Genomic DNA, 13,148 nt, shown 5'->3' with positions numbered 1-13,148 from the left:
CTGTCTACTTGTCCACCTGTTTGCCTCCATCCTTGTTCACCTGTTTACCTATCTACCTGTACTCATATTTACCTGTCTTCCTGTTTACCTGCCTTCTTGTACACCTGTTTGCCTCTATACTAAAGTAAATAAATAATTTCTTTAAACCTTAATATTAATACTCCTTTAAATTTGCAATTTAGTATCATTTTTAACTATAAGATTCTGATGAGAGAGTTTTTACTTAGAAATAATTTTACAATTTATTAGTTATAAATAAAGAATTTCTTTGAACCCTAGTATTAATACTCCCTTAAATTTTCAATTTAATATAATTTTTGACAATAAGATTCTGATAAGAGAATTTTTACTCATAAATAAATTTACAATTTATGTTATCCTGTTTATTATCTACCTGTCCACCTGTTTACTAGCCTATTTATCTACCTGTATATCAGTCTTATATATTTTTTTCTTTTTATCTCTCTACAAGTTTATTTGTCCACCTGTTTCTTTTTACACTTTTCTACCTGATTACCTGTTTACCTGCATAACTATCTACATATATGCCAATGATTCTATCTTGATATGAATCAGTAAAAATGATTTTTAAAATTCATATTTCACCAAAATATGTCATTTTGATTATGCATCTCTTAAATCGCTGGACCTGCCTTTGTAAAAATGTAATTTGATGGTCGTATGAATCATTCTAATCGGATGATCCGTTCTCTCAAAAATTGTCAGTGGCTTTGCCTTTGGCAAAAACTAATCAGCACGTCTGCCCATCAATAGGAATGTAATGTAATGATCATATTTGACCAACAAATGTCGTTTTGTTTTTCCAAAATCGCTGGACCTGCCTTTGTAAAAATGTATTTAAAGGTTTTATCTCAAAAATTGTCAGTGGCGCTGCCTTTGGCAAAAACTAATCAGCACGTCTCCCCATCAATAGGAATGTAATGTAATGATCATATTTGACCAACAAATATCGTTTTGTTTCTGCATCTCTGAAATCGCTGGACCTGCCTTCATAAAAATGTAATTTAAAGGTTTTATGAATCGTTCAAATCGGATGATCCGTTGTCTCAAAAATTGTCAGTGGCTTTATCTTTGGCAAAAACTAATCAGTACGTCTACCCATCAATAGAAATCGAATATTTTTTTAATCATCAGAAAAATAGTTGATCTGCGCTCTTAAGGCAACATCGTGGGCAAAATTAGTGGAGTACATAGCATCGTGCCTTAAGGCAAATTGCTGGAACTTTCCGTACCGTAACGAAATGATCGAGGAATATTAAATGTTTTCAAAAAAATAGATTTTTATAAATATTGTAAGATTGTCTAATATTTATAAGAATTATATAAACAAAATTGCAAAGTTGAAATTAATTGTTTAAAGTATATTAGAACTATAGTCAAAATTAAAATTAAAATCTGAATAATTTTTAATATACAAAAAAAAAAAAAATTGAAAAAAGAAATTTGATACAAAAAAATCGGACGCTTAGTTCTCTCAAAAACTGCCATTTTTTGTACAAATAGCTCTATATCTTCGAAATGGCTAAACCTGCCTTTGCCTAAAATTAACCACCTCTTCTCCCAATCATTACAAATTGAATGTTTTTTAGATCATTCAAATCGGATACTCCGTTCTCTCAAAAAATAGAGTTGTATTTTCTGCACTCTTTGCTCCGTATCTTCGTAATGGCTGGACCTGCCTTTGCCAAAAACTAATTAGTTCTTTTCCCTATCAATAGAAATCGAATGTTTTTTGAACCATTCAAATCGGTTGATCTGTGCGCCTGAAAACGTGGACGAAAAAATTAGGACATACAAAACACACACACATCAATTTTTCTGAGGTGTGCCAAAATGTTCAGAAACCTTTAAAATGTCGAGAAATGCAAAAATTTTCATGTTCGATTTTTGGCCCATTACTATAACTACCCTACGGGAAGTTAAAAATGTATCCAAACACACACACACACACACCTTTCGATTTTTTCTAAGATAAGCCAAAATGTTCAGGAGATCTTCAAACGTAAAAATATGCAAAAAAAATATTTTCGATTTTTTTGCGGACATTTTACTTTACTTTCCAATTTACTACAAGACATAATAATATTTTTCATTAACAAAACCCAAAAAAATCAAACTTCTTCCCCATGATGGCCCTCACAGCTGCATAATTAAAAATAAACAACAGTATCAGACTAGTCTCCTCCCTCGGCAAATCCAGGCAACCCTCCATGAAATCCAGGCACCTCATCCTCAAAACCCCAACCAGGGCCAGCAAAGAGCACCAGTCTCGGCCCAACGATGAGTTCTTGTAAGATATATAACATAGGGATCCTACTGACACGCAAAGAAGGAGGTCGAAGAGACCAGCACCAGCAGGGTCGTCCTGGTAGTCGGCCAGGCGGATGATGATGGGAATTAGGCCGGCTGCCATGTTTAGGTAGATGTAGTTGTCTTTGAATTTGTGAAGCATCGCCAGCTCGGTGGTGACCAGGCCGAGGGCGCATTCCTGGATGAAGTAGTCGAAGATACATGTTACTTCCGATTCGCTATCTGAATCACTACCTAAGGGAAAAAGACATATTTAGATATAATCATTTAATGGGGCTGAAAGGTTCCTAACCATTATCTCAAAAATAAGTAAAGTATGGTGAAGACGCCCGGCGCAATGTTTATTAAAAAAAAAGTCAATCAACAATCACTACACACGGACACTTTACTACCTCAGAGGATCAGATATAATTTAATATTAGAATGGCTATATCAGACCTTTAAAAATAAGTAAGTTAAATAAGTTGGTTTAGTTATTAATAGTATTTATTTGTTTGATGTTCACGGTTCAAGTTATGCGTACAGAATGAGTAATTTTTTATAATTAGCTTAGTACCTACAGAAGGGTAGGAAATTATTTTATTATGTCAGGTAGACAAAGGTAGATGAATAAAAATTGTGAGGCTCGAACATATGGTATTTAGCAATACTAATTTTAAACTAGCTGTAAGTGGAATTCTGTCTTAAGGCAATTAAGGCATCGTGCCTTAAGGCAAATTGCTGGAACTTCCCGTACCAAAAATTATTTTTTTTTTAAAAAACGATTAACAATTTTGAAAAAATTTTACTTCGAAAAAATAAGATTTTTGAAAAACTATAAATTGGACAAAAAATTACTTTTTTTTGAAAAAAAATTTTTTTCTCGAAAAAAATTTTTTTTTATTTTTTTTTTTTTTGAAAAAAAAAATATTTTCCTTATTGTGACATTTTGAAAGATCTAAACTTTTTTTCAAAGCAATCGTACTGCTTTAACTGCATAAAGACGAATTATCAAAGAGCGTAAAGCGCCACGTCGCCGCCTAACGCGTAAACACTGGTACGGAACCCATAGGACTGCAAACCAAATTCATACTTATTGTTAAAATCTCTATAAAATATCTGATAATTTGATGTGCATATGTCTAATGATCATTTTTGGCCGCCAAATGGCATTTTTTTTTACTTTTTTCATTTGATCTCCGAAACCGTTAGACCTGCCTTCATGAAAATTTAATCAATTCTTCATCTTGTCAATACAAGTAAAATGTTTTTTGAATTATTCAAATCGGACGCTCCGTTCTCTTAAAAACTGAGTTACCGTTTTCGGCACTTTTTGCCCCGTATCTTTGGAACGGCTAGACCTGCCTTCGCCAAAAACTAATCAGCACGTCTCCTTATCAATACGAATCGAATGTTTTTTGAATTATTCAAATCGGTTTATCCGTGTTCCCGAAATCGTCGACGAAAATTTGTATCCGCACATACATACACACACGTACATACATACACACACACATACACACACACATACACACACACATACACACACACATACACACACACACACACACACACATACATCCATTTTTTCTAAGGTATGCCAAAATGTTCAGAAACCTCTGAAACGTAAAGATATATAAAAATTTTCATTTTCGATTTTTTGCGATTACTATAACTTACCCTACGGGAAGTTAACTAGAGACTTAGGTTTTCGAGTTTCCCAGTAAAGTATACTGAGTTCCTGTAGAATTTTTGGACGTTAGAAAATATTGTAGATTCTTTAAATTTGTATAAATTTGTCGAATATTCTATATACTTTACTCTATATTCGCACGTTTCAAAGTTGCAAGAGACATAATAAAAAAATCACAAGGTTGTATTTAAGTTAAGTTATGCAGTTTTATAAAGAATTTTATATATTTTCTAAAAATTTAAGATGGTTGATAAGTGTTTGAACAAATTTCGTGATATTTGCAAAAACTGCAAAAGTGTCCACAATTACCATGCTTATTGAATCTTGTTCGACAGTCGACTTACAAATTAGAATTTCGTTGCAATTTTCTGCAAAATTTTACTATTATGCGACATAGTTTCATTAACGCAGTTTTGCGTAGAATTTTATGTACTTTTTAAAACTGTAATGTATTTGATAAGTGTTTGAACAAATTTTCGAGGTATTTGCAAAAAACTACAAAAGTTTTCACAATTACCATGCTTATTAAATCTTGTTCGACAGTCGACTTACAAATTAGGATTTCGTTGCAATTTTATGCAGAATTTTACTATTATGCGGTATAATTTGATTAATTTAGATTTGCATAGAATTTTATGTAATTTTTAAAAATGCAAGACGTTTAGTAGGTGCTTGAACAAATTTTAAAAATATTTGCACAAAACCAAAAAAGTGCGCAATATTATCGTGCCAATTAAGTATTGTTTGAGCATCGAGTCATAAAGTATAAGTTTGTTGCAATTTTATGCAAAATTTTACTATTATGCGATACAATTTTATTAACGCAGTTTTGGAAAGAATTATATGTACTTTCTAAAAATGCAAGATGTTTATTAAGTGTTTGAACAAACTTTCAAGATATTTGCACAAAACCAAAAAAGTGCGCATGATTATTGTGCCAATGTATTGTTTGAGCGTCGAGTCATAAAGTATAAGTTTATTGCAATTTTGTGCAAAATTTTACTATTATGCGGTATCATTTGATTAATTTAGATTGATAAGTTTGTTGCAATTTTATGCAAAATTTTACTAGTATGTGGTATAATTTGTTTAGTGTAGATTTTCAAAGAATTTTATGTACTTTTTTAAAAATGTAAGATGTTTGGTAAATGTTTGAATAAATTTTCGAGATATTTGCAAAAAACTGTAAAAGTGTCCACGATCATCAATCCTCCAGTCATAAATTATAAGTCTTTTTATGCAAAATTTTAGTATTAGGTTGTATAATTTAATGATAATTATGTTATAATTTACCGCAGTTTTGTATACTTTTTTTGTATACTTTTTTTGTATACAGAGTTTATATACTTTTTTAAAACGGAAAATGTTTAATATGTTTTCGAACAAGTTTTCGAGATATTTGCTTTAAAACTATATAATTGTCGCCTTTCTGATCCCGGAGTTACAAATTAAAAGTTTGTTGCAATTTTATACAAAATTTTACTGTGATTCGATATAATTTAGTCAATGCACTTTTATAGATAATTTTATATACTTTTTAAAAATATTTAATTTATAATATAATTATAATTATAATTAAACTATAAAATTGTCCATGTCTATTGAACCCATTCTGACCGCGGAGTTACAAATTATAATTTTGTTGCAATTTTATGCAAAATTTTACTATAATTTGGTATAATTTAATTACCGCAGTTTTGTAGAGAATTTTTTATACTTTTGAAAATGGAAAATGTTTTATAAGTGTTTGAACAAATTTTCGAGATATTGGCTAAAAACTATAAAAGTATCCACCGAGTTGTATATTACAACTTCCTTGTGATTTTTATTTTTTGTTAAGTCCCCAATGAAAGAAAAATGTTTGATACATCATTGTACAATTGTATTTCCAGATGTTCGAACAAAAAATATTCAGTTACAAAATTATGTACAAATGCGTTTATTAGAAAAAATTATAGCAATAAAAAATTGGGCATCAGAGATCTACTGCAATCCCATTTGTTGTCTACCCAAAACGATTTTTTCTCCCTACATAAAGTTATAAAAATTAAAAAGTGGTCCAGCAATGGCTCTGACTCCACAATAGCTCATCAGACACAGCAAAAAAGCAGAGGATTCATCTTTGGGAATATCATAATCGCTCTCCAATTTATCCAAAGCCTTGGCCCTCAACAATCCGCAAAGGGCCAGAGCCGACACCCAATCCTGGCCAGGTTTTCCATCACAAATGGTGATGTATAGAAGTGTTCCGACACTGACGCAGAGCAGAACATCCAGCAATTTTTTACTGTTGTCTTCATCCTGTTTGTCGGCCAATCGAAGGAGAAAAGGAGTCACTCCTGCTGCCAAATTTAGCCAACATAGTTCCTTGGGTAGACCATGCCGGAATGCCACTTCAGTCGCCAGCATGCCCAATGTACAATTTTGAACGAAATAATCGATGTAGTCCATTAATTCAATGTGCTCGGCATCCGTTACTGTGGAAAGAAATAGAATTTAGGGTTGATGGTATAATTTCAAATTTTAGGTTTAGGCACATTGGAGAATTAATGAACTACACCGATATTCAAAATCATACCATAGAATTTTTTTTGCAAAGTTAAAATGATAAAGTGCTCTATGTAGCACGGAATTGTGTTTGCAAAAGTATCAATTTTTAACCCAATTTTTTACAAAGTAATTTGTGCACACGTTTTAAGACCCCATTCGACCATTATTTTTTAAAAAATAAATAAATTTATCTCAAAAGTCATTTATTGAAATATACAATACTATTTTCAATGCCATTAAATTTTTTTCTGGGAAATTGTGAATACTGAGTTGAGAGATAAAATGACTATTGTTCGATTAAATAATTTATTTTAAAATGATTAAATAGGGGTTTGTGGTAAAGGGATGAAAATTTGTGATTATATGTGTTTTTTAATAAAGCATTCAAAAGCAGTAATTAGGAAATAAAAGATTATCCAAAAAATTTAAAAAAATGTGTCAGGAATGGACAACCCTTGTACATTTTGTTTACAAAGTTATACGATTTTAAATTTTTTCGTACTGTTTTTGTTCCAAAAGTGGAAAATCGGTAAATGTCGTTATGTAGAGAATTCTGTAAGCTTTTAAGCTATATAAAATACAACATATGTGTTTTAACAAGTTTTTGCACATTTTAAACAAATATCGAAAAAAGATACAAACGACTTGGTTGAAACGATATAGCGATATAGTTTGACGATTTTTTCGTATTTTTTTGTTCCAAATGTTGAAAATTGGTAAATGCAGTTATGTAGAGAATTTCATACATAAAATGTATGTATTTTAACAAGTTTTTGCACATTTTAAACAAATATCAAAAAAAAACGTACAAACAACTTGTTTGAAACGACATAGGATTCTAAAGTTTGACAATTTTTTTTAAATATTTTTGTTCCAAAAGTTGAAAATACCTAAAAGCAGTTGTATAGAGAATTTTATCAGAGTTTAAAGTATTCAAAATAAAATATATGTATTTTAACAAGTTTTTGTGCATTTTAAACAAATGTCTAAAAAGGGTACGAACAATTTGTTTGAAACGATATAGGATTTTAAAGTTTAACGAGTTTTTTCGTAGAGATTTTGTGTCAAAAGCTGAAAATTGGTAAAAGTAGTTGTGTAGACAATTTTATACGCTTTTAAAATATATAAAATAAAATGTATGTATTTTAACAAGTTTTTGCACATTTCAAACCAATATGAAATAAACCAGCAAAGCTATATGATTTTAAAGTTTAACGAATTTTTTCGTAATGATTTTGTCCCAAAAGTTGAAAATCGGTAAATGCAGTTATGCTGAGAATTTTATAAGCTTTCAAGCTACAACATATGTATTTCAACAAGTTTTTGCACATTTTAAACAAATATCAAAAAAACGTACAAACATTTTCTAAAATTAGTAAATACATGAGGAGAATTTTATAAGCTTTAATCTCTATAAAATAAAATAAAATTTATCACTTACAATATCGATACATCCCGTACAATCCTGACACGAAAACGATCCTGAAAGTGTTACAGGAATACAGAAGAGCCCTTGTTTGTTGGGCGGCCCAACCTGAAGAAAGGGCCACGGCCATATTCAGGAACGCCTTCTTGTTATCAGGCATCTTGAGTTAAATCTTGGGTTACTTTTTTTAGAATTTTGTTATTTTTATCTAGAAGAGAAATGGAAATAAAAAAAAAATCATTCTGGACTATTTGCAGCATGCCTGTTAAGATTTTTGTTAGAACTACATATTTTATAATGATTTATTATATAACCTCTATGTACACAGATTACAAACAAATTATTATAGAAAACAATTATATGAAATTTATGAATTCTGTAATTTGCTCCTCAAACGCGGAGATTAATTCATCAGTAAATCTAGCTGATGCAATTTTATATCGAATATTTTTTAAATCTCAATTTTATCTACTCGCAAATTGCTTAATCGCATATAATAGCGAATAAGTCGTTTATTTATTATATTTTATTATGTCGGAAATTTCATGCAACTTGGACCTAGAGCAAAATGCCACTTACACCTTGTTAATACACTTTTTCTAACAAATAAAACTCACCTTTTTAACGTGGATGTATCGACATCGGTGCAAATATTTAAAAAATATATTGATGTTACTATAATTTTGAATTTTATTTTTAAAATGTCATGATTTTTTTGTTTTTTATTTTTCCATATATAGTTTAGCTTGCTTAGAAAATTTTATAAATAAATATATAATAAAAACTAATTTAATTAAAATTAAATTTAACATTCAGCCTTGTGTACAATTTAACTATTTAAAAAATTTAATAGCAAGTATATATTAGAAGAAAATTCATCAAGTTTTATTTCAATTATTAATTTATCAAAATTATTTGAAGTATTTTTAAAAAATAATTAGTTTCCAAATTTTCTCAGTTTCTTTCTTCAGTACTTATACTAGTTTCTCATTGATATTTTTAATTAAAAAAAAATAGTTATTAAAATACAAAAATAATGCATTTACATTTATATACATATATACATTTATAATTAAAAATTTAAGCAAATAAACTGCCATTGTCTAGTAAAGTTGATGTTTCAACTAAACCTAAAGCGCAAAGACATACTAAAGCTGCACCTTGTTCTGCAAAACGTTTATTTTTCTCCCTGCAAAGGAAAAAAATACTATTATATATATATATATATATATATATATATATATATAATTTAGGGTGGTCCTTCATATGAACATTTTTAAATTAATTGCGGACTATCTAAATGTTAATATTTAAGAGCTAAAACTATTAGAGATTTTTTTTTAACAATTTGGAAGCTTTTGAGCCCTTGGGAGCAAATAATTTCGATCATATCCATATTAAGGACCACCCTAATATATATGTATGTATCTATTATTACCAGTATGAAGAAGTATAAGATTTTCCTCGAAACGTCAGCACAGTCCTAAATAATTTATCCTCCCTGTGTGTTTCGTAAGTGGGCAGGTCAAAGTTTTGTTTTTGTGCCCACGTATGTAGTTTGCATTTCGGTAAATCAGTATCAATAGGAAAATTGACTCTCAAAAATGCCATTTTCATTTCTATAAGATTTTCGTTATTTTCTATATTTTCGCTAATTTTTATTCTTTTGTTGCTAGGTTCCAAATTGCCAGGATCGACTTGCCAACGTCCTTGGAGTCCTGCTAGTCTGTACTCGTTTTGTTTGGATCGACAGTATTCACCCATGTCCCAAATCGCACTAAAGGTAAGGGATAATGGATTTATATTTTATATATATATATATATATATATATATATATATAGATACTAGCTGACCCAGCAAACTTCGTTTTGCAAAAAAAAATATTTCTTGTATCAAATGGTTAGTACGAAAATAACTAACTGATTGCAAATGTGATGCATAAGTGAAAGGAGCGGGTAACAATAAATATATGAATAGTTTACCCACTGCAAAGCACCCCACATTTTTATTATTTTTCAATTTCAAATGATAGAAAATTAAAATAGAGAAAATTGTTCAACAAATTTAAAAAAACAGTAGGGGTAGACAACCCTCAATAAAAATAAATAGTAAAAAAAAGTTGTATGTATTTTGTCAATTCCGCATTAAAGAAATTAAAATTATAGTTGACTCCAAAAATTAAAAAAAATTAAGTTCGGACAACTAAAATGGCTATAAAAAGATAGGGGTTGGTAATGAAAAAGTAAAAATCTTGGATTGTATGTATTTCTTAATTCCACATTATAAAAAAAAAAAAAAAAAAAAAATCCGTCAAAAATTACAAAAAAAAAAATTAAGTGTGAACAACCCTTAACACTTAGGGATATGAAAAATATGTAGTTACCGATTCTCAGACCTACTGAATACGCATATTAAATTTGATAAAAATCGATAAAGCCGTTAAAACAAAGAATTATTTTCTATATATATAAAAATAAGTCGGGATTGACGAAATAACTCCAGAACGCACAAACCGATTTCGACAGTTTTGCATTCGTTGGAAAGGTCTCGGGCTCCGCAAGGTTTATAGCTAAGAAAATTAGTTGTGCATGGCATCGTGCCCTAATGCAAATTGCTGGAACTTCACGCACCGTAATTAAAAATTCGAGTAATAACATTGGTGAGAATTATCAGAATTATGCTTGGTTAAGTCAACAAGCAATTCTTGCCGCAAAGAATAATGATATACACGCACTAAATTTCACCGTTCAATCAAAAATTGCTGGGGATTTGGTGACATACCAATGATTCCGACTGGTCTTCCGTTTGACTTCAAACGATTGCAATTTACAGTTCGCCTTGCGTTCGCAATAACAAGTCGCAAGGCCAATCGCTTAGTGTTTGCGGGTAAATTTCAAATAGATTATTTAGAAAATCATTGTTTTTCACATGGGCAGTTGCCTGTTCACGAGTTGGAAAACCATGCGCTTTGTTTGTGTTAACGTCAGACCAAAAAACAAAAAATGTGGTTTAGCAAAGAGCATTTCAATGAAACGGATAATTTGCGGATTCACTTTCATTTACTTAGAGAAGTTCAACTAAAAAACACTACATTTTTGTAATCGAAATAAATTCATTACTGTTGTATAATAAAATCAAATTTTTCCTTTTCAAATATAAAACAAACAAAAAATTTCTTCATCTTTCTCACGAAACCATCTGGTGGCGAAACGGAGTTCGTCGGGTTTGCTAGTGTATATATATATATATATATATATATATATATATATATATATATATGAGTAAGTTCTTCAAGGGCATACATCAAATTAAAGGCAAAGATTTGGCAAAGGTATTTGATGTATGCCCTTGAAGAACTTACTCATATTTCTCAACATCAAAATTAACTTCTTTAATATATATATATATATATATATATATATATATATTTATATAAATATATATACCATATTTGTTCTAAAGTTTGGCAATCTAAAAACTTCCTGCCCCTTGGAGTATCTTGTAGCTCCCTCAATATATTCTGTATGCAATATTTAGTATTTGAAGGCGAGTTATCATAATCTACAGCGATTTTTAAATATTCCTTTATAACATCGTCCATACACAGCAAACCGTTTTTTCTAAATATTGAACAATTCCATTCGGCAGCTCGTGCTATCATTACACTGCTGGCACCGCATGACTCTCGAAATTTTTCAATATCTTCATGCTTTTCTATTTCTTTTGAACCACCACTAAAAAATAACAAAATATAAATGAACTATATTATTTATATGTATATATATATACACACACACATATATATATATATATATATATATATATCCATGTATATATTATGTTTATTATTATTATTATTACTTGGCTATGACGGGGATGCCAATTTCTTCAGCAACAGCTTTTATCACATCCGGATGAACCTTGTGTTGTGGCCTTTCCTCCCATGTACGACCGTGGATGCCTATTGCAGATATTCCAGTAGCCTCAAAAGATTTAACCAAGTCTATCGTGTCTTGTGTAGTAGACAAAATCCGAATTTTGCAACTAACGGGTATTCTTAAACCGTCTACTAAAGTTTTTAATATCACTCTGGCTTTCTCGGGTTTTGCTAACAAGGCTACACCCATACCGCCTTTTATTGAGAATTCTTTGGGACAACCCATGTTTATGTCTAAGGCTGATACATCATCCTGTCTGGAGAAAGAAAGAATTAATAATAAATAATTAATAATGTAATAATATGGTGTGTGTATATAGTGGTATATAAATCTTACACCATGAGGCCGACTTTAAGAGCTCGTTCAGGATCACATGTACCAATTTGTAGAACCAGTTTTGGTTTTTCTTCAAGACATGTTCTGAAAACTATCGTGCCATCCGTTTGGTCAACATAATCGACAGTACCTAACACATCTGTAAAAAAGGGTTATAATTAAATATACTTGTACCATCTTATACACAAATTATTTTTACCATTAATACGTCTTTTAGATCTTAAAAATTTCCAATCTATTAATTCTTCTGTATAAACAATATCGGCTCCATATCTTAATGCAAGTAAACGCATAGGAAGTGTTCCTATTCTTACCATAGGTGCTAAAATTGTCTTATTTTTATAAAAATTCGAGGAAAGTGCTGTATCTTTATTTCCATTCATGATTATGTATTGTCTTTATTGTCTTGTCATTTAATTATGATGTTAATTCAAATTAAAACCATTTGAAGTCAATTTTGACATGTTGAACATGTGCAGTTGACAGTTTTCACTTTTGACAGCTGAGAGGTTAACAAGAATTATAATATCAATATTATTTCAATATCGGCTTTCAATATTATTTCAAAATTTATAAAACATAAACTATAAATTATATATATATATATATATATATATATATAGATATATATATATATATATGTATATATTATATATATATATACATATATATATATGTATATATATATATATATATATATATATATATATATATATTATATATATAAATAAATTGTCTTATTCATTATTTATTTTATTACTGAGGCCTTTAAACATAATTTCAACAATGTATATTCAGCTCATAGCTATTTCTTACTTATATTGTATAGCCAGTATATTATTATATACTAGTGTTAAAATAAATGAAAATCTTACCTTAAATATCGTCCATTTA

The 13,148-nt window shown here is 29.7% G+C and overlaps 1 protein-coding gene across 1 annotated transcript; it reads right to left on the bottom strand.

Moving 5' to 3' along the window:
- Nucleotides 1-9,050: 9,050 nt before the first annotated feature.
- Nucleotides 9,051-12,655, bottom strand: LOC113372775 (tRNA-dihydrouridine(20) synthase [NAD(P)+]-like). Its single transcript, XM_026613112.1, has 6 exons — nt 12,454-12,655; nt 12,255-12,393; nt 11,842-12,174; nt 11,427-11,714; nt 9,418-9,756; nt 9,051-9,168 (listed from the first exon to the last, which is right to left on the bottom strand). The coding sequence occupies exons 1-6, from the start codon at nt 12,635-12,637 to the stop codon at nt 9,060-9,062; spliced, it is 1,392 nt and encodes a 463-aa protein (XP_026468897.1). The 5' UTR covers nt 12,638-12,655; the 3' UTR covers nt 9,051-9,059.
- Nucleotides 12,656-13,148: the final 493 nt, after the last annotated feature.

The sequence above is a fragment of the Ctenocephalides felis genome, unplaced genomic scaffold, assembly GCF_003426905.1.
Source record: "Ctenocephalides felis isolate EL2017-DRISC unplaced genomic scaffold, ASM342690v1 CF-g0.4_SCAFFOLD_01604, whole genome shotgun sequence".
Taxonomy (NCBI): Eukaryota; Metazoa; Arthropoda; class Insecta; order Siphonaptera; family Pulicidae; genus Ctenocephalides; species Ctenocephalides felis.
This window is presented reverse-complemented; position numbering and strand designations above follow the sequence as displayed.

Excerpts from the sequence above, each read along its gene's own strand:
- LOC113372775 (XM_026613112.1), bottom strand. The coding sequence starts at position 12,637 with ATGAATGGAAATAAAGATACAGCACTTTCCTCGAATTTTTATAAAAAT. Across the intron at positions 9,757-11,426 it reads CAAACTTTAGAACAAATATG|TGCGATTTGGGACATGGGTG; the intron begins GTATATATATTT and ends CCTTACCTTTAG. Across the intron at positions 9,169-9,417 it reads TCTTATACTTCTTCATACTG|GGAGAAAAATAAACGTTTTG; the intron begins GTAATAATAGAT and ends TTTCCTTTGCAG.